This window comes from Carassius gibelio, chromosome A12, assembly GCF_023724105.1.
Source record: "Carassius gibelio isolate Cgi1373 ecotype wild population from Czech Republic chromosome A12, carGib1.2-hapl.c, whole genome shotgun sequence".
Taxonomy (NCBI): domain Eukaryota; kingdom Metazoa; phylum Chordata; class Actinopteri; order Cypriniformes; family Cyprinidae; genus Carassius; species Carassius gibelio.
In genome coordinates this window covers 19,038,601-19,061,385 of record NC_068382.1, presented here as the reverse complement: position 1 = coordinate 19,061,385, position 22,785 = coordinate 19,038,601, and the positions used below count along the sequence as shown (strand labels likewise).

General features: G+C 36.3%; 1 protein-coding gene across 1 annotated transcript in view; it reads right to left on the bottom strand.

The window, feature by feature from the left end:
• Nucleotides 1–2,932: 2,932 nt before the first annotated feature.
• LOC128025394 (ankyrin repeat and fibronectin type-III domain-containing protein 1-like) overlaps nt 2,933–22,785 on the bottom strand; it is a 66,502-nt gene continuing 46,649 nt past the window's right edge. The window contains exons 15-24 of the mRNA XM_052611724.1: nt 17,834–17,933; nt 16,909–17,041; nt 16,060–16,176; nt 14,971–15,186; nt 14,387–14,553; nt 11,343–11,484; nt 10,931–11,099; nt 10,052–10,218; nt 5,672–5,885; nt 2,933–4,254 (exon numbers count right to left, since the gene is read on the bottom strand). Coding sequence (XP_052467684.1) covers nt 3,497–4,254; nt 5,672–5,885; nt 10,052–10,218; nt 10,931–11,099; nt 11,343–11,484; nt 14,387–14,553; nt 14,971–15,186; nt 16,060–16,176; nt 16,909–17,041; nt 17,834–17,933 — 2,183 coding nt within the window. The 3' untranslated portion in view covers nt 2,933–3,496. The remainder of the gene's footprint in view (nt 4,255–5,671; nt 5,886–10,051; nt 10,219–10,930; nt 11,100–11,342; nt 11,485–14,386; nt 14,554–14,970; nt 15,187–16,059; nt 16,177–16,908; nt 17,042–17,833; nt 17,934–22,785) is intronic.

Below are 22,785 nucleotides of genomic sequence, written 5' to 3'. Positions count from 1 at the left end.
CTAAGACAGTATGGCGTCTGTTGATCACAAATGCATTAATCAGTTCATGTTCTTATGGAGGACTCTGGAAAACAGCATAGCTCTTTATTTGGCTCTCAGAAATGTCTCTGTTCACCGGTAGACTGATCCGGTCCTGTGTTCTGTAATTCTAGCCGGAGGATAGGCCATTATCAAGGCCCACAGATTCCTTCGTCACTACAGTCGGTTGGCAAGCTTATCTCAAAAACATAATTTCAGCCCACTTCCTTTCTTTTAAATAAGAACTCGCATTCTACTGGCGCCGGACACTCGCAGACACAGGAGCAATCCAGAAAATTGCTCTAAGGTCAATTTAAACGTTAAAGAGGAGCACGGGAATATCATGGGGTGTCTGAATGCAACCAAAAAAGCCATGAACAGTGGCACCCACTGATTTTATTTCAGAATGTGTTTCGGAGTAAGCTGATATCAATTGAGAATGATTTAAACAGAACAGCACACAGCTCACTTTGATCACATATAACACTTCATTTTCTTTTTAAAACATTTCTTAATTGTACATTTTGACTGGTCTGTGTTTAAATTCTTAACATTGCAAATTAAGATTAAACAGATAACAACATAACAATATATTATACAAATATAATTAATATAATTATTATAAATTATAACTAAAAAGGTGCATAACTTGTAGTTTTCTGCATTTTAAAATCTGTAAGATTAACATTTCATAATTATACATTTCGATTAACATTGAAAATTAAGATTCACATAAATGTCTTTCTATTTTAAAATCTGTATTCAACACTTATTCAACAGTTGTATTCAACAGTTCCCAATTATTAAATCAATCTACAGTGAGCCAAATGTTGAAAACAACGACAAACCATGAAAGAAAAAAAAAAAGAAAAACCTCAGATTGGCCTCAAATGAAAGAAATACAAATAACATATCATAAAATATTTACTCTGGAATGTTTATTTTTTATGACTTAAATACATCTGTCACAACGTCATTTCCGAGATGCATCACAAAAAGCAAACAAGTTACATCAGAAACTTCTATGACATGGGACCAACCATCAGAAATACAATACTGAAATATATTATTTGGATCAATAAATCCATAATGCAAAAATATACAGATATGATGCTTTTTAATTGTTTTGGCTTGCATTGTGCACAGTATAAAGGTATCTAGACAAACATACTAAATCATTTAACAATAATACGCTAACTGGAAAGAGTTCAATGATGTAACTGGAAGGTGGAATATGATAAATAATGCCTCGTGTGTGTGGGCTTGTGTTGTGTGCATTTTACCCACAGGATCTGGAGCACCAGCTGACATCACTGTACATTTCTTTAGACAATCCTTCACAGGAAAAACTCCAGTTGTGACATTTTTTTTTTTTTTTTGGAAATGAATTAACATTTTGTGCAAATACCATTTTTCTTTCATTCGTAAAAAAACACTACAAACAGTAATAAATTGTTAAAACATTGCAGCAGACACATTCACAATGTTGCTTGCAAAAGCTGCCCTCTTCATTCGGGGGAAAAAATATCTCACTTAACTACAGGCCGTACATATGGATTATGTGAATAAATATATACTATATTCACAATGAATCTGTTAGGTAATAATCATTGCAAAATGAATGTGGTATAGTTTTACAGAATTACTGATGCATTACTAAACAATCTACCTTTTTGGTTATGTCCTTAGACCATAACTTGCATTTCATTTAAAATATCTATGGCTTCATTGATAAAATGAGGGCTGTGATATTGGTCATTATGTTTAAAGAATGATCCACTTCCAAATCATTGAAATATTTATGAATGTGTGTTTATATATGTGGCACAAATTTGCGGTAAAAGCAAGGTTCCTTCCTCCGCAAACGGTCAAAAGTGGTCCGATTCAAAATAATCCAGCTAACAAACTCTTATTATAGTAAAAGTTGTGGAAAGCAAATATACTTTATGTATTAAAAGTGCATTTTTTATCATTCCTTCAGACCTTAAAACATAAGTGGTTTTCTTTTCCTTTCATAACAGTGGGTTACCCAGCATAAATAGGAACAGAAACAGACAAATTACAACAAATCTTCAAATGTGAACAATCACACGCCACAAACCACCATCATATGGTAAACATCACACAACTCAAGGTATTTTTCAATGAAACACATTCTGTGGAACAAATGTCACGCACTCTTTCCTTAGAACTACTTACCAGCTTTTTCAATTGAAAAGGGCTCGTGTTTGGTAACAGAGTTTGTAGTGACGGGATCATCTTACAGTCATCCAGGGTTTCTGAACACTGAAACGCAATCGATTAGAAACAGATGTAATGTGAAGTGGGTGATGCCACTTCATACATCAATAGTAAGAGCAAACAATGCTTAATGGGCAGTGAAATTAGCGGATACATCAATCTTTCATTGCAAGTAAATACATAGGTGATTTGACGGTCAGTTAAAATTCGGTTTAAGTCCTTTCTCCACCTAAAAACACCACAACAGGGCACAACAGTATGTTTCCAGAAGTAGAAATCCCATTCATTTTCTCCACAGAGACCTTGATTTTCATCAATAACCTTTAAACCTTTCAAAATAGACCAACCAGATGTTATTAAATCATATAATATATATAAATATATATATCAAGCGCAAGGTTGGGGGTTCGATTCCCCCCTGGGAACACATGATAGGTAAAAATTCAGATAAAAATAGCCTGAATGCACTGTAAGTCGCTTTGGATAAAAGCATCTGCTAAATGCATTAATTTAATTTTAATTTAATATATATTAAACAAGTTTTTATATATATATATATATATATATATATATATATATAAACTTAAGTTTTTTTAAATTTACACACACACACACACACACACATATATATATATATATATATATATATATATATATATATATTATACACACACACTTAATACCTTACATAAAAAATGTGTTCCTTTAGTTTTACTTCTAATCAATGGATTAGAATGTTTATGTTTAGAGTGTCATAAACTGGTTTAAATACTATTGTAGCTTCTAATCAAAAAGCTGTAATATTTAGAGCTAATTTGGGTTTTGTTCATGACTTCAAAATCTTTTAGTCTGAGGAGGCTTTTCAATCCCTATGGTGATAATAAATGGGAAATATACATTCCGAACAAAGGCAGCTGAGAAAGTGGGCGCTCACTGTTGGGCTCTATTGGTTGAGGAAAATTTCAAGTTCTGAGGAAAAGCAGTGCTTTGTTTCACGTTGCATTGATAATCAACATCGTAACAGTCAGAGCCATGATTAATGAGTCCCGCAGAGTTGACCAGCAACTTCATCCTCTGCAGAGAGGATGCAAGAATTGATTAGGCTAAGTGTTCACTCATTACAACTGTGAGTTGTTGTAAAGTGTGCAGTTGGAGACAAAAGGGGTGTTTTGGAGCTTAGAGGCAATTTTAGTACTGATATATCCCCATGTCTACATGATGGAATGCTTATATCATCCTAGAGAGTGCTGCTGAGGATTTCCGACACTTGTTCATTCGTTTGCTCATCCGAATCCATGTCCTGAGCTGTAGTGCCGTATCCCGATCCGACCTCTCTGGCTACAGCTCCTCTCGATCCTGTCTCCGCCTCCTCCCAATGTGGGGCATCTCTGCAGGGTGACGTCTTGCTGCATGACTCCACAAAGATCCTGCGAACATTGGGCTTAGACTCCCTGAAGGGCGCCCTGTATTCATCCAAACTGTAGGAGGTAGTGGGAGAGCGTGGTAGGGATAGGGGCGACTCCAGTGGCAGGTCGATATCGCTCTGTCTGGTGTAGATGCCTTCGGATAGTGAAGGAGTGTGACTCTCGCTCTGTACGCGCAGCCAGCGGTGCGGCCCGCCAAAATAACTCCTCTGGGGATGGCTTTTGGACAGCAGCTTACGTTTCGTTGGTGGATCGGCCAGGAACTTGCTGCGGGATGGCTTGTCTGTAGTTTTCACAGAATAAGAGGACAGCGATAGGTCCTCCATGTCCTTGGTGCACGATTCGGTTTCCAGGATGGACTTGGAGCAAGTGCTGTATTTGAGATCATGCATCTGGAGAACATCAGGAGCACTGCCGCTGAGGACATGCACAGCCTGATGGGAGAGATCCTGGGCTGAGGAGTAAACTAAGTCCAGGTCACGAGGGCTCAAAGCATCACTGGAGTCATAGTCACTGTCTGTGGGGAGAAAGACCTCCGAACAGCCCTCTTCATCTGAACCCGGCTGGGATTCTGCATCAGATGGGGATTGAAATAATACGTCCATTAGAAATAAGCAAAGTGTTCATAGAACTAGACATGCTTTATTAAAAATCCTTTGCCTTTAAAATCTGACTGGATGAACCATGTTCAGAGTCCATTGTGGAATAACCAATACACACCCCTGTTCAAAAGTTTGTGATCATCAAAGATGCCTTTATTTGATCAAAAACACAGTATTATTGTGACATTTTTTGTTTCAATTAAAATAACTTTTTTGCTGAACTTTCAGAAGTTATTACTCAACTCTTCAGTGTCGCATGCTAAAGAAACATTTCTTATTATCAGTGCTGAAAATAGTTATTCATATTTTTGTAGAAACTATGATTCAAAATATATAACACGATATGAGAGACAGACAGATATTGTAGATGATAAATTACTTAACTCACCTGAACTTTTGGTGTTTATTTATAATGTAGAAAATAAAACTGCTGGGATATCACATACTGTACGGTCAACCATTATATAATGCAATATTGTTTGGTTAAATGCATTTAAAAGATACTATTAAGTATCTATGGTATATAGTGAAGAATCATGCATAGGTTCTTTCTGAAAGATCAATGAAAACAGTTTTAATTTAAACAGCGGCAGGTTGGTTGAATACACATCCTCACACATAATGCAATAATTATAATCCCTGGGAAAATTGTCTTATCATCTGTTTTTAATTAATGTTTTTAATTTTCTTAATACATTCAAAATAAATGTAAAGGCATACTTTATCAGCACTGCATGTTTTTTTTTTAATGCACTGAGACACTGGTAAGATTTGGAATCATTAAATCATCAAAAAATGGCCTTAAATTTATTGCCACTCTGTCTTTTAAAATATAAAATAAGCAGTTTGTGATTTGTGCAATGCCTTAGACAAATGCAAATCTATCAAATCAAGACATGGAGCAATTGGGTCTTATTACAAGAGTAATGATGATCTGTGAATTATCATAATTTGCCAATCCTTAGTGATACAGTATAGTTTGAAACCCAAATTTCCAAGCATCACAGGGTGCCAGAACATCACTGATGTGAGCGTAATCTGTCATTTCATCTTTTTCTTGAAAACTAGTGTCTTTTGTTATATATTTATTTGCCACAATTTTATAAACTCTCTTCCCTTTGAACACCCTGTAATGCTCTGCAAAACACATGGCATCTCAAAGCTTTAATACTGAATGTTTTATCATATCAATAAGCGTGTTGCATTATAATGAAGCCGATGCACTTACGCATTTCTTACAGCACAAAAGAACGTTTCTGTCAACAAATACCACGTTCTCACTACTGCAAATATAATACAAATTTGAATGCAACACAGACACGCAGTCAAGCACCACACATATTTTTATGCCTGGAAGAAATGCAGCTATTGAAAAACAGCATTTACCAGCTGTGGGCTTTCGTCTCCTCATTTCTGGAGAGGGCGAGGGAGTGGGCACGTAGTCTGTGTTAGAGGACATGGAGTCATTCTTCTGGACAGGAGGCTCCACGCTGACATCTACTAACCAGGTGATCGGCATCCAACCGAGAGGCTGTTTATAGCGGGCATGCTGCAGGGCATTGGTGATCCAGCGGACGTCTCGCCACATCTCATCCGATTGCTTCAAACACACAAAGGGAAAAAAACAGTGAGGCTGAGTCCACTGTTATTTCATTGGAAATGCTGAAAATAAAGTTAGCTTGAAAAACCAAAGGGTGCCATTTAAATGCTGATTCGACATAAATGCAAATTGCAGCTTTCAGTGTGAGAAATGCGGTATTTCCCCCCACACAAACATCAATGCCATCACAAACATCACAAAGCTTTTCAAACCATTAACGCGCATCACACAAAAGCTTCAAAGGAGGCCACAGCAAACTTGCTGTGAAGTCTGAAGGTGCATGACCGTGACTAATATCACAATTTATTTTGTGTCACCTTCCCCTGTTCACCAATCACAGCAGGTCAGAGCTGAATTGTACATATTGCTCCTGTTTAGTGTGCAGAAGCGAAATGAGAAGTAAAATGTGTTTTCAATCAGAGCTGTTAACCGCCATGAAGTGAATCTTCACAACTACCACTTTCATATTTTCCATCCTTGGGACGTACTATAGCAATTGTATTTACAAGGAGCTTATTTCAAATTGGAAGGAAAAAGGCTGTACAAAAATGAAGCAGGGTAGATGAAAAAAAAAAAAGACTCTGCAATCTGAGCTTTTTCTAGCAAATGCCATGTGAGATCCATCTTATGGGAATGAGCCTTGACACCACAGGATGACTCCTTTGGAAAATATGCCGGGCTTCTAATGACGAAGAGGGGACTCCAGTATGACAAGGGCAATAATATGAGTTTCTTTAGGTTGCGAAATAGACTACTTGAACTAATAAATGTTTGGCTGATCCTGCAGGATGGGAAATATTGCAACAAATTAAGGGAAAATAAGAATAAATAGGCATTGTGGCTTATATATATCATACACAGTGCTCTAATTTAGCTACTCTCAACCCAAAAATTAATCACAGGTCTGTTCTGATAGAGCCGCGGACAGTGGGGAAGAATAATGTTCAAATGGAAATAAAGAAAATGTAACTGAACTGCTATTTAGGATAGCAAACGTTATATTTCTGACCGTTATTAAAGGAATTAGAAACTGTTTTCCTTTTTATGTGTGTCAAAGGGATTTTTATGCAAAACATTTGGAGAAAAATATTCAAATATTAGATATATCCAATATTGAGAGGCTGCTCGTCAGCCAAGGTCCATTTCAACTGGGCCAGGACTGCATGGAGAAATAATGTTAAATGGAAATAATAAAATGCATCCGACCATGTAATCATGCATATTTAGAACAGGAAAATGATTAGGCCTGACCGCTAACAGGAATGAGAAAATGCTTCCCATTTTTATATGTATTAAGGGCTGTGAAATCAAACTCAACAGTATTACGATGCAAAATACTGGCAAAATTTTTTACAATATTAGACCGATGCAACACGGCTATAATCTACATTTATACTCAAGCTATATATAAAAAAACAGTTATTGACTGTCAAAGAAAACATAAAAATTCAAGAGATATTTTGAAACTAACAGTCAATCTTTCCTCTCAGCCTGTCATATTAACTATTTTAGTGTTAAACTATGTCCATTGTAAAATCTGGACTTTTGTAGCCAAAAAGTTGTTGTGCAAAAAAACTGTGAGTAATATCAGATTAACTAGTAGTTTATTTCACTCGCATTATAGCAGCAAACTTGTAAATCTGCCAATTTAAAGCCATAATGTTACTACTAAGTAAATTTGAGTGTCATGGAAGCTCCATCTCAACTATACATCTCGCCACATGCATCTGAAACGTACATTTTGCGGTCTGCCGTTAGCTCTTTGACAGGACCTCACAGCGATACAAACCTGCCCTCTCGCACGAGAGCAGAGCGCAAAGCACTTTCCACCAGCATGCCACTGACAGACAGACGTGGCTCTTTTCTCATTCGCCGCCTCCTAGAACGTTAAGGTTTTCACGCTAATTGATGCCACATTGCTCAGCCCCACGCACACATTCATGCAGTAACACTCATTGATCGGTATTATTTTTTCCCCTCGTCGCTCTCAGGCACTGTGTAATCTGTGGTTAGTGTGCTGCTTTTTTCCAGCGCCTCTTGGACCTGACATCACACAAACACTCTTGTGGTTTTGTGGTCAATCTCAATTAATCGTCCAGACCGGGGTGGCGGAGAGGGATTATTTCAGACCGGCACACTTAACACATGCCTCTCTTTCAAGTCAAACTGTAAGAAAGCCTGCTGAGCTGTTATTGAAATTTCGACACAAGAAAAACAACTTGTTTTACAGTTTATACGTCTAGTAGTTATGCTTTATGACATCAATAAACTATCCTAATTGGATTATTAGTTTAAATTGTTTTTGTAGTTTGATGTTTCCAACACTCCCAAGCGGCTGGGAATAAACATGTGATCCTCAGGAGTAAAACATGAATGACGTATTGCTAAAAGTTGTAATTGAAACAACACGAATGGGGCTAATAAAAGGGAATGAAGCAGTAAAGCATAATTTCAGATAGTGTACAAACAATTAAAAAATACTAAATAGCAACAAAAAAAAAAAAAAAACTATAGCACTATTCTACACACCTGTTTATTGCTATACATCATGTTATGCATACATTCTTACAAAGTCACTGCATGCATTGGCATAAGACTGAATAACTGAAATTACCACATTCAAATTCCATTCAATCGTTTGGGATCAGTAAAATCCTGAAAAAATGTAGTTTACACAGACAAAAAAAAAAAAAATTGTAGCTCAATTGTTTTCGAATTGGATAAATAAACAGCTTTGGTGAGCATAAGAGACTTATTTCAAATACATTAATAAATCTTACCGACACCAAACTTTTGTAACGAAGTTTACTTCTCATTTATTTAAGGTGATTAATCAATAGTTTTTCAGAGACTGCTGAATTTGTGAAAACAAATTATTTAGACCAAAAACACTGTTAAGCTTGGCTATAAAGATGCAAAATGCTTGCAGTGCAACAAATTATTTAAATTGGGAAGGAATGGATTTGTTGTGATGGATGTTCAAAACAAGCTCACACTGACTACTCCAATTACAATGGAGATTCATTTGCAAATTATTCCTGAACTAATATAGTTCCAAGACGTACAACAAGCTGTACAAAACCCCAAATAATACAGATCTTATAAAACAGCTATTTGAGAAGTATTGAAGAAGAAAATGCACACGAAAACTACACATTCAACTTGAAAATATATATTCTTGCAAGTCATCCGAAAACATATTGCTGTAGAAAAGGCATAAGGTGCTAAATTGTTTCTATTTTGTATCATATTTATGAGTCCAGGCCCTTGTAAAAGTATTTTATAAATTTTTGTAAAAAGAAACGTTAAAAGAAGCTTGTTAAAAATGGCGTTGATTCATTAATATACAATATAGAGCTGAATTAGATTATTAAAAAAAAAAAGAAATTGTCATTTTGAATGTCATCCAAAAGATATTGCTATATTAAACTGTTAAATGTCACTTACGTTTTTGAAGATAGACTTCAATGTGCATGATACAAACCTATTTTTTTTAAATTCATGACTGAAAACATTTTGTAACATGATTTTGATGTACCATTTACATGGTAATGCAATGTCTGATTTTAAAATGGGTTTTGAAGGATGAATTTTGAAATTTTATGTTTTCAAGTGATATATAACATCTGATGATTTCTAAAATGTGATAGAGAAAAAGACAACTAGGAAGTCTTTTTTTTTAAACAAAGGTCAAAACTCCTTTTGTAATGTAGATTTCTGAGGGTGCACTCTTGTCATAAATTAATCTATTACTTTTCCTACATAATTTTTAACAAAAAATATTGGTAAAATATATATTTGGGAGTCTTAGACCTTTCCAACGATATATAGTTTGTCAAGATTAGATTAGATTTGATTGTAATATAGTATAGTCAATGTAGGCGTCCCGTATACGGGACGGGGTGACAGTTAGCAGGTTAAAAGTATTAGCACAAGGTGACTAATTATTTACATTTTTTAATAATATTTAGTCCAGGCCTTTTTTTTACAGCACTTTATATTTTTTGTAAATAAATAAATAAAAATAAAAATAAAAAGGTTATATAAAATGTGTTGCACCATCAATATTCAATATGATACTGAATTATAGTATGTAAAAATATAATTTCTAAAGCGGGAGGCGGGGGGGGGGGATCACAAATCATATTATCCTTCAAAAACCATACCTGAATGTAGTCCAATATGTGCTGTTGTCTCTGTTTGGCTGTGGACACCTCAGAGTCAGTGATGGCCTCTCTAAAAGCCTGCTGGGTAATTAGAGCGTCCAGATCCAGCACTGAGGACAGCCGGCAATACAGACTGATAAATTTCTCCTTATATGAGCAGAAGTGAACTGCACATGGGAGACAGAAATATATAACACCACAGTTAGTAATGGACAATTTAATATAAGGGTAGTGAGATAATATTGCATTCCTCAAATTGACTTCAATGGGTGGTATGCTACATGAAATTGAGACCCTACGAAGGTTATCATTAATGTCCCCAAAAAACACTGACAAATCTTTTTAAAAGATGCTTTTGTAATGGAAATCTGTGGGTGGTTTACAAGCGTATGGTGTTTGGGTTGAAACTACCTCACAGTATAATGTTTAAAAAGTTGTTTGAAACTCTCCCCACAACAGCAGCTGAATAAGCTACTAAGTGTTCTAACTGGCACCACTGCTAAGCATACAAGCAAACGCTTTGCCTTCGCGTCTGAAAACAAACCTTGCTATTTGAATGAAAGTGATCTGCCATTCTTTAAAACACATTTTATTGAATTATAATATTGATTACTTGTTTAACCTTTCCTTATTTTACACAGTCTGGGCTCAGCGTGGGGGGTGGGGGGCTGTTTGGCTGGCCGTGGTGCGCACCGCCACCCCGCTGGTGTCTCTCTGTGTATGTGTGTGTGTGTGTGTCTGTGTGTGTGTGTGTGTGTCTGCTTGATTTACTAGAGGTCCTGAGGGAGTGTGACTGGAGGCAGAGGGGGGAGGAATCTGTGGATTTTTATAAGGCCAACTGAGCTAATATTGTAGGGGTCGAAACAGAAGCCAGTGTACCGAGCTCAAACATTTGAAGAGGGAGGTTGAGGAACCCCGAGTGTGGTGTGTAGGGGTTGGTCTGTCCCGGGGCAGAGCAGACGTCGTCTGAGGCAGGCAGCAGCAGAAGAAAGGACACATTGTGACCCAGCTCTAGCACCTCATGTGTGTAAAGACGGAAGTGCTTGGCCTGTGTGGGACACACACACACACACACACACACACTTTAACTCATGAGGGTCGAAGGGTAACAATGTTATGCCATGTAACTTAGCATCAATCACATCTGTCCCCTCTAATCATCCATCCATCCATCCAGATCTCAAAGGATTAAGTAAAATATATTGACAAACTTTTATATATTGAATTTTTTTGGGATGATTGTGGTGCTTTACACCAATATACCACAGACTTGTCCTGTAGACTGCAGTACCTGGTGGAGAGGTAGATTGATCTGGTGCAGCAGACTCTTAATGGCTGTCTGGAGCTCAGAGAAGAGGAGGCAGTCTGTATCCTGATCTTCTCTTTCCACCTCCACAGGGCCAGACAGTGACTGCAGCCATTCCCACTCATTCCTGGGTGGGAAGAGACAGTGTTTAGTCAACATACACACAGCTCTATATCAAGGCTTCCAGTAGTGTCCTCGACAGAGTGGTTTCCAAAGGCTAGTGGGATGGCATGTCTGATTTTTAGGGTAAAGATTAGTGAGATGCTTGTGGCCAACCACTAAAAACTCTTCCTTTTAATCTGAACATTTTACACCAAGAAAAGTGCTTAATTGTCCAATAATGCTCAAACAGATGCCTAGGAAAGCGACAATGCTTGGGTATTTGTTGCAGAGAGAATTAAAAAAAATGTATTGCAAAGAGAATTAAAAAAATAATTATTACACTATTATCTGTGACAAAATATCCATAAACCTAAAGTATATATATATATATATATATATATATATATATATATATATATATATATATATATATATATATATATATATATATATATATATATAAATAATTAAACTTTCCATAAATTTCATAAAAACTGAAGGATGAAAAGCATCAGCTCATAGTATGCAGGTAAGATGATGATGGGGCAAAATTGAGTAATTTGGTCTTAGTCTCAAGGACACCTTCAAGGCTAGATTCTAGGGGGTAGGTTGGTGGAAAAAAACGCAAATTTCTTTGCTCGAGAGGTTTTCCTCGAGCCGTGAGTGGGCATCGTCCAGTGTGAACCTCCCACTGACTTCCACAGTCCGGCTCCATAGTAAATTTAGTTTTACTGCCACACAGAGCTGCAGGATAATACTCTCCCTGTCTCTAGCTACCTACCAAGGTCAACACCATGACCCGAGATGAAAATAAATAAATAGCTCCTTTACCGAACAAAAACAAATAGCAGTTTTGTTTTGACTGTAAAAAATGGTGGTGTCAAGAAACTATGTAAGCCTGTGGTGAGGGGGAGCCCGACGCAGAGTTCAGGCATATTTCAATCTTCTCAGGTACACTCACTCTGGAGAGCTCGTATTGGCTTCACTAATAAGAAATATTAACTTGTTTCGGTGCTATAAAATGTTTAAAACTGAACATCCATATCAATGACATTAATTAAATTGCATGAGAGGTTTTTATGACGAGTCAAGATGTACATTTGTTGCTCTTTTGGTAAAAGCAATAAATTAACAAAAAAGGAGAAAATAATTATATGATTCAATTACAGCCTTTGAATACATGCTTTAATTGTTTGCAATATTTATCACGTGCTTTTAAACCTAGGGTCGTTGTCTTTCATATTTTTTAGATGAAAAAAAAAGACTTAAGGAAAAAAATGCTTCACAGAACTAGTTTGTGAACTGCAAAATGCAGGATGATTTGAGGAAAACATGAGCTAAAACACATCCTCACTCATTTACTATATTAGTATATTCAGAATATTATATTTCCCCTAAAGCAGGACCAAACAATCATCCCATTTGTTTTGTTGCATATTATGTATAGAATCTTACTTTTTATTTGCAGAAATTTGCATTTTTCATTTAAACATCCCAGGTCACTTCCCACAGTTTTTTAGCCAAATTATTGAAGCTTATTGCCATTATGGGATTTAAAAAAAAAAAAAAAAAAAAAGTAATTAGACTTTATCTAACATACTTTTTTTTTCTTGAAAATTTAAAATGTTAAGTATTGTGAGATGTAAACTCAGGATTTTGAGTTTATATCTAGCAATAATGTTTTTTTCTGCCACAAAATAAATAAAAAACAAAAAGGTAATTGACTTTTCTCTCAAAATTCAGATTTTTTTTCTCACAATTATGAGTTATCATTTTGTAAATCTGTATATTATATTTCTCAAAATTGCACACAAACATGTTCCAACATGGCATGATCTCAGAAAAAAAAATAACAACAAAATCAGCATTGCGCATGTGCTCTACACTCAAGTAAAAAAAAAAACAAATCTAACCACTTAACTATCACACTACGGTGAGATAAACACATGAAGAAGATGAAGATGAAAATGAAGATCAAGATGAAGATGAAGATGAAGATACAAGGATAAATCCATGACAGAACAGACAGGAGACACACTTAAGGATGTAGCAGACCAGACGACAAACAGCGAACAGAACACAACTAATATAGTGGAGCCAACAAGGATAATTAACCAGACACACCTGAACTAAAAGACACAATCAAACATGAGGGAAAAATGGACCACAGAAATTACGAGTAATAAAAAAAGAAAAGTAAAAAGGTGTGTGACAGTAACATTTAGTTCAAAATGGCCCATGTCCTAAAATGAGTTGACACCTCTGAAGAGAAATAAAGAGAAAAACCCTAATAATAAGTGTCCTTATTATTAGAGGTCATCCTCCACCACACAGACTCTCTCACTAGACAGTACACCCTGTACTACATTTCCCATGCTCCATTGCACCAATCACAAGTTCACCTGATAAGAATCACACCATGCACCTGAGACCCATTACACACACACACAGCACAATCATCAGACACGCTTTATAAGCATTGGACTTTCTCTCACACACTACCAAGTATTGTTTTGTGTAAGTCACTCTTCTAGCAATACAAAGCCTTTTCGTGTTAGTTCGCTTGGTCTTGTCTCTTTTTTTAGTTCTCATAGCCTTGTTTCTAGTTTTCATAGTGTAGTCTTTTTCTTGCTTTGCCCTGTTACTTGTGTTTTGACACTTTTGCTCTGGATACTGGATTACCCCTCTTGCTTAGCCCTCTGGATATTGCTCACTCGTCGAAGACCCACGCTCGCCCTAGGATTATTCTTGTGTCTTGCTCTATATACCTGTATGCTAGTGTTTGACCCATGTCTGTTATGACCATGTCTCTGTGTAATAAAAGCTTGCATATGGATCTGCACGTCTCATCGGCTCCCACGTTACAACAAGAAATATCTGTAAAACTGTAAAAGTCAATAACATGTTGAAGAACACTCTAAGCTGACCTTGAAACGTTCCAGTTGTCTCGTATCTTGGTGTGGCAGAGCATGTTGGGCATCCGCTGAGGAACCAGAACTTTGATCTGATCCACAGAGCTGCTAAGCTTCAGGTAACCCAGATAAAGTCCAGAGGACAGCCGATGCTGACTTCGTCGCTGATAGGCCAGAATGTCCTACAATCAAAATAAGAGAGTTTATATAAAAAATTAAATAAAAACTTTCTTTGAATGGTGTATTATTTAATACCACCTTACAACTTATTCCATTGCTTGTAAATACCACAATTGTAAATGCATTTTTTTGTATTTAGGTTCATATACAGTATATGTGTTTGTGTATATATATATATATATATATATATATATATACACACATGCATTTCATTCACATATATTTATTACTTATTATTTGTTCGTTGCTGTCTCTGTGTACTGGAAGCTTCTGTCACCAGAACAAAATCATTGTATGTGCAAACATACTGTACTTGAAAATAAAGCTCTTTCTGATTCTGATTATTTGAGGTATCATTAAAGTCTGTAGATTAAACCGTGCAAGAGTTGACATTTGAGTCAAGACAGAGCTGTATTTACCTGAATGGTTATGAGGAGGATGTCCAGGGCATATGGTTCCTCAGGAGTGGAAAGAGACTTCCTCTGACTCTGCAGTTTGGATACCTGCATCCACTTCCCATTGAAAAAGGAATAAAGGCTATCCATCTCCCTCACTGTCAAAAGCAGGACATTCCCATGACGGTCTTTAATAGGCTCATAATGGACTCTTCCCAAATTGTGAGTGCCCAGAAGATTCTGTTTGGAGAAAGAAAAGAAAGAAATGGAGAAGAATATAATGCTATGATGCTGTGCACGGTGTCCACTACAAGACAATAGTTTTTTTGGGGTTGTGACATTGAAACCACCATGGAACCGATAATAATCATACAGAATATAATAAAGACTGTCCTCTTTATCAAATCATTATGCTTTTGATTTAGCACTATATAAATACAACATACCTGACAAAAAGGACATAGCACCAAGTATTTCTGGAATGCAGGACTGGACCAATGTGTAATTCTCTCAATTTTGAAAAATTGACTATTTAATAATAAAATATATAAATTCATTAAATAATGGTTATAATGTAAATGCATTGCATTGAAAAATAAATATTAAAAATATTTTAGTTTAACTAAAAAATTTACACATTATTGTACTAAAACAACTGTTAACATATTTTTTGGACTATAAGTCGCATCAGTCCAAAATTACGTCATAATGGGAAAAAAACATATATAAGTCGCACTGGACTATAAGTCGCATTTATTTAGAACCAATAACCAAGAGAAAACACTACCGTCTGTTTAAACTTGGTTCATTTCTCTTAGTTAATTTCTCTTTGTTCATGTCAAATTTATTTTGATAAATAAGTCGCACCTGACTATAAGTCGCAGGACCAGCCAAACTATGAAAAAAAGTGTGACTTATAGTCCGGAAAATACGGTAAGTAGAACATGTAGGCCAAAATAATTGTTATGCAATTTAAAATATGCTCAAAACACACTCGCACACTCTACTAAGAGTCCCACATAAGAGATTATCCAACCCAATTTCAATTTGTACTGAGATCAAATCCCATTATAGTGACAAATTGTTAGCAAGGCTCATCGCGGGCTGGCAAACCTGCAGTTGGCCCGCGGCCGCCAGCATCTTCTGTCTGGACTGCAGAGTGGAAGAGGAAGAGGTGGAGACTGCCAGGCTCTGTCTCAGCCACCGGACGTCTTCCCACATACAGGACAGCTGCAAAATAAACACACGCGTGCACTTTTAAAGTAAGAGGAAGCTATTTACCTAATTCCTCGACATCATTCAAAGTCATGAATGCCAGAGTGCTTTATCTTCAGTGAGGCGATATCTCTGCTATAAAGTGCTTTAGACAGAAAAGTCCATCATTTGTAAAGAAGAAACCGTGCGCCTGCCCGTTTAACCTTCAAACTATTTTAAACTGGGAGACAAGGTTTATCAAGCCAACATCAAAATTTGCCTTGACGAACTTTCATTTTTAATTGCATATTAGGAGACAAGTTGTAAAATAAACATTTGGATGTGGACTTGAGCGCTTGAAATGCTGCAAGGTTCGTTCCATGAGTATAACATTACCTCCAATCTCACCATAAAATCTAGAAGTATTTGGCCATCAAACAAAGAGCTATATTCTGCTAAGGCTCTCTCTGCTTTTTGCATCACACCACTTTAGCCTTGTAATGATGGGCTAATTACAAATGCGCGGCCTAACGTCAAAAGTGTGGTGACTGTTCACTTTGACAGAATATATTTAGGACGCTAAGCTGACCACGGGCTGCATTTGGAAGAAACCAACAAAAATATTGATACTTGTCAAAGAGATGTGTAATGAAAACACCGAAAATGTATGTTTCAGTTCAGTGTTAACAGAACGCACGTTACTTTAGTGCCGTTTCTCTCCTGACCTCTCCGCTGCTTAATGTCGCGGTTGACTATGTTTTTACATACCTTGGTAAACCACAGAAAGTCCTGCATGAGGGAGCTGCTGTATGAGTCTTCCACCTCCACTATGGGGATCTGATCCTCATTAGTCACTAGCAGACTGTCTTTATGGTAAAATACTGATGCTATATAAACTCCCCTGAAAGAAAAAAAAACAGCCAAGAGAACATATTCAGAACAAGACGAATTCAGCATATTCAGCTAGAATGTTGATACTATAATGCTTGGCACTTTCCAAGAATAGAATACAATATAGGGCCTGGAACTCGTAAAGAGGGGGGCTTTTATTTCAGCAAATATTTAGTGATATGAATTTCTTAAAGTTAAGATAATGTTGATTGTTAACCTTACAGGAAGCAAATAAAATATTACATTTATATTTTAATAAATTCATTAGCAGAAACACCAAAATACCTTATACAATTATAAGTTTTATTTTCTATTCACTGTAGAGACAATTGATGTTTTTGCATGTCTAAATGTTGTTAAATCCCTTAAAAACCCTAGACAGCAATTTTGTCATTTTCTAGCAATAAATGTTGCATAAACATTCAAATTAAATTGGCAAAATATATTTTGCCATTAAAATGTGAAAAAAAAAAAAATGTTTCATTTTAATATCACAATAAATTATAAATTATAATTATAAATATATGCATTATATAGCTAATCAATTTTTCAAAAGATTCTTTAAAAATTATGACGTTTGATTTTGATTGCTGGATTCAGCAGAAAAGGTCAAGACCACCAGAGGTGGAAAAGGCTGCAAATAAAGAAGTGCTTAAATGTAATTTCATGAACATATCTAATAGCACAACAATCTAGCAATAACTATTTTTGCCTTTAATTCTGAAATAAAACTAATTTGACAAAAATATGTAAACTTTTCGTGGCAAAGTGCCACCTATTTTCTGTCATATGCTCATACCACCTTTTGAGAGTCTTGACAAATTTAGTAGAGGAGTGAAAAAGGTGTTTCAGGCTCCGGGACACTGACTGTTTACGACTTGGATTCGGCAACTTTGATGTGTCTAGGGGAAAAGACGAGGCAAGATGAACAAACAGGTAAAAACAACAAAATATATACACTTGGTAGATTCCTATGGGAGACTCAAAATAGTGTGAGAGACCTACAATGGAAAAACTGTGTGAAAAATAATCTTATTTATCTGCAGGTTACTCTACTGAAACACTGATTCATTCTGACTTCCTTAAGATTGACTAGTTGTTAAGAAAACCCAGTGATTTATTGAGTATAAGCCATGTAGTTTTGGTCATCCTCTGGAGATGAACATTTCCGAGTCACTTGAAAACACTGTTGTCATCAAGACAAAAAAAATCATTGTAAAGAGCAAAACAACATTCTGAATGAAGGAATAAACGTACAGCACTTTGAAGACAGACAGGGTGAAAGAGTCTCAGTGCGTAAGTGTAAGTGAGGGTCCGGGGGAGTAACCCAGGCCACCGACAAACTGGTTATCTGGAACATTTCAGCTGCGTATCTCCAGCTTCAAGTGCAGCCATATCAGCCCACATTTCAGCGATGCCAATCTTCAGACGTCCCTGTTTTCGTGAAATTAAGCGTCACGTAATTGCCCCCCGTGTAAACAGCAGGGCAGACGGAACAATCCATTTGGCTGAGAAGCTGTTTACAACGTGAAAGTGGCCATCAGAGCGAGTGAGTGAGTCACTGTGAGAGCAATCACGCTAACTCTAGTCTCAATGTCTCCACCGGAGGGGCTAAAGAAGGGAGGTAGGAAGGCAGATTTTCCGTTTGAAAATCACTATCAAACTCCTCAAGGAATAATGTGTCTTAAAAGTCCCTTAAGAAGATTAACCCCTGGCCCCTTTGACCCTACCGTGGCGACTGTTAACAGTACGTGATTAAATGCGCACACTAATGGTTTCCTGCTTGGCGAGATAATGACATAACGTAACCTCATAACTGCAACACGGAATCTTACTGGAATCTCATGACAATTACATCCCTATTGAAAAAAAGTCAACTTTGATTGCATATGCTGGAATATCACAACCAGTCTTCAAGGTTTGGATGTCATCTGCAATTTTTGCATCACAACAAGTAGGAGTAAGAACATAATTATCCACTTTGGGAACACATTAAATCCGTTTTAACATTTTGTTTTAAATGTTAAGATTAGTGGTAGTTTCCAGTGTCCGCAAACAGAGCCACTGCACGTGTTGATAAGTTGAAAGCAGAATTTGTATTTATTTCTCCCTCAAAAGGTTAACTGGCTTTGACAAGCAGATTATAAGACATGAGTGCATTGGCCTCCTGTGCCGCCAAACTGTCACAATAAATAAATAAAGAAATGCATTTTCATTTATGAAAGCAAAAAGAAAAAAAATGGATCGCCTTTGATTAATGACTTGGCAATCCATCTGTCTACCGCACAGTGAGTGCAACCATGAAATGAGGTTAGTGAGAGCCGGAGAGACGGCGAGCGCGGGTAGCATTCTTCATTTTCTAACTAATTTAGCGGGGGTCAACGGACCCTTTTCAACATACGAGAGCGAGCGAGATCATCCATAACGATCGTGGCCAGACTTTCCAGGCCCTCGTTGACAGAAAGCGCTTACATAGCAGTGGCGGAGGTGTGCGTGTGAGCGATTGCGCTGTGCGTGTGGGTGTTGCTGTGTCTCATGCAGGAACACTGGGAGCTGTGTGCATGACACACACACACACACACACACACCTTGGCTTGAGAGCAACCTCTCAGCTCCACATATACACATCATAAATTAAGATAACCTCTGCTTAAACAAGCTGCATTTTTTTGTCAGAGTGGTTTTTATAGTGGTGTCATTGTACTGATGCGGATTAATTTTGCAGATTTATTTTCGAACACCATTGCTCCAAAAATTACTATGGGGACACATAATGCACACATATTGCAAATAATAATTTATTTTGTTTTCTAGGAAATATCTCTAAAAGTTCTTAGAACTAGATGAATATATTAAGAAATGTATTCTTGCTTGCTCATTCTTTAATTGTTTGCACTTCACTTCTGTGAATACTTTATGTCTCTGACAGTGTGGTAAGAAAAAAATAAATAAATAAATAAAATATATATATATATATATAGGGGATCGAAAGTTTGGGCACCCCTTGCAGAATCTGTGAAAATATGAGTAATTTTCAAAAAATAAGAGAGCTCATACTAAATGCATGTTATTTTTTATTTAGTACTGTCCTGAGTAAGATATTGTACATAAAAGATATTAACATTTAGTCCACAAGACAAAAAAATTTATGAAATTATTAAAATAACCCTACTCAAAAGTTTGGGAACCCTTGGTTCTTAATACTGTGTGCTGTTACCTGATGCTCCACGACTGTCTTTCTGTTTTGTGATGGTTGTGCATGAGTCCCTTGTTTGTTCTGATATGCAAAGATGCTGGAAAACTGAAGAATCTGCAGGACCTTAAAGATTTTTCTGAAGAACGCTGCTCAGTTTAACTGTTCAGAACAAACAAGGGACTCATGCACAACCATCACAAAACAGAAAGACAGTCGTGGAGCATCAGGTAACAGCACACAGTAATAAGAACCAAGGGTTCCCAAACTTTTGAGTAGGGTTATTTTAATAATTTCATCAATTTTTTTGTCTTGTGGACTAAATGTTAATATCTTTCATGTACAATATCTTACTCAGGACAGTACTAAATAAAAAATAACATGCATTTAGTATGAGCTCTCTTATTTTTTTTAAATTACTCATATTTTCACAGATTCTGCAAGGGGAATCTGTGAAATATATATATATATATATATATATATATATATATATATATTTTTTTTTTTTTTTAGTTTTTACTTTCCTGAATATATTACGTCAAATATTTTAAATAAATTAATGTGGATATTTTGTACTTAAGGATATTTATATGTTCTTATAATCAAACTATTACATTTTTTTAGTTTTTAATTTATGTGGTTTTTAAAGATATTTCAACATTTTTACTGAAAAACAAGACAGACTGATGAAGAAAATGCTTTTGGCAATGTACATACCCACATTCTCTCTAAATTAAAATGGACAAAGACAGATGAGTTATTTTTGCATAGTTTTCTGCTTTCCACATCATTCAGTGTTTTTCTTGTAGAATCAATTAAATAAATTCATTTGCGACGCTGGCAGCCGTCTCTCTGACATCATTAGTGTTGACTTCTAAACAGATGAGTGATGCCGTTTTTTTGCTCACCCCCCTCCTGCTTGTGGCCGGCTGCATAGCTGCCTAATGAAGTTACTGTTTGTGAGCAGTGCAGCACTGTCAGCACCAGGAACAGCGTTCATCTATACCTCGACGGCCGGCCTCTGGGTTAGAGGGTGGGCCTGAGGCCAAAGCAGACTGTACGCTTCACGATACGTCCAGCAAGCCTCGTTTTAAAGGTGTTTGTGCTCGAGTCCTATGATTTACAGTGCTGCACTATACGGATGACATGTTTGACACATAGATGTTAAAATCTAAAATGGATAAATGTATTAAAACATTATTTATTTACATGTCCTCCTCCCCGGCCTCACCTCTTGCGTGCAGAGTGTAGGAGGGCAGGCAGCAGGAATGCTGAGAGAGCGTATTCATGCTGCTCTGGATGACCATACTTGAGTCAAAACACTTTGACCATGCTTCATTTAGTCACTTTAATACGGAGTTAATCTACTGGAAGAAGTGTGGACTTAGAAGACGAAAGGATGATGGTAGGGAGAGATTTCTGGTGAGTGGGCCGATGGGTGGATGTTAGGGAGAAATAGGCAGAGAGAGAGACGATGAGAAAGAGTGAGAGCATTATGAGAGACCGACGAGGCAAAGGCCGAACACAATAAAAAAGCAAATAAAAGAGCACCAGCTGAGCAAAAAACTGAGATTATGAGGATGATGTCATCTGGTGAGTTTTACAAAGCAGTCTAAAATCATGATAATGAAAGCATTGCTCTAAATTCAAATGAGAATGAATGCAGCAAAAAATGTAAATAAATTAAACCAATTTAACAAAATATTAGACATTTATTAGAAAATTATAAAGAATGTATACACTTATAGAAAAAAATTAAATGAATATAAAATATTAATTCCATTGTGAAATTCTCCAGATATATATAATAGATTTAAAGATATAAGTATAAATGAAAAAATGAAGAAGAAAAAAACAAGCAATAAGAGCAAACAAGAAACATCACACAACTCTTCAAAAAAGAGGCATCACAGAACTGTAATCAACATTTGAATTTTTTTTTTTATCATTTTGGAGATAAAGTCTACTACAGACTTGACCTCCGTGTTAACTATTAATGAATATTGGTTCGTGATTGGACTGTATAGAATCACTGGTTTAAAATATTTCCCCGCACCACTGATCACAATGCAGCAGGTATGAGATTCCCAATGTTTTGAACCATTTACAGGGTAATAGGTTTTAAAGCTCACATGGGAGAGCAGAGATATTACCAAAACTTTCAAACCTAATTGAATACACCTACGCTACTGTGGCGATTTATGAGGCTCTGAAGCCAGGACCAGTTTGATATCAGGGACCATAAATATGTTGCTCAAAGACAAATGAGGATGTTGACCATTGGGAGTATAATTGTTTAATCAACCCAAGCTCATAAACCTGAAATGTTTAAAACACACTAATGCTCAAAACTATGTACAGTTTTTTATGTTTTTGAAAAATCTTATTCTCACAAAAATAGTCATTTTGTGAAATATTATTACAATTGAAATAACTCTTTTTATATATTTTAATTTGTAATTCATCCCTGTCATGGCAAAGCTGAATTTTCAGTAGTCATTACTCCAGTCTTCAATGTCACATGATCCTTCAGAAATCATTCTGATATGCTGAATTGGTAC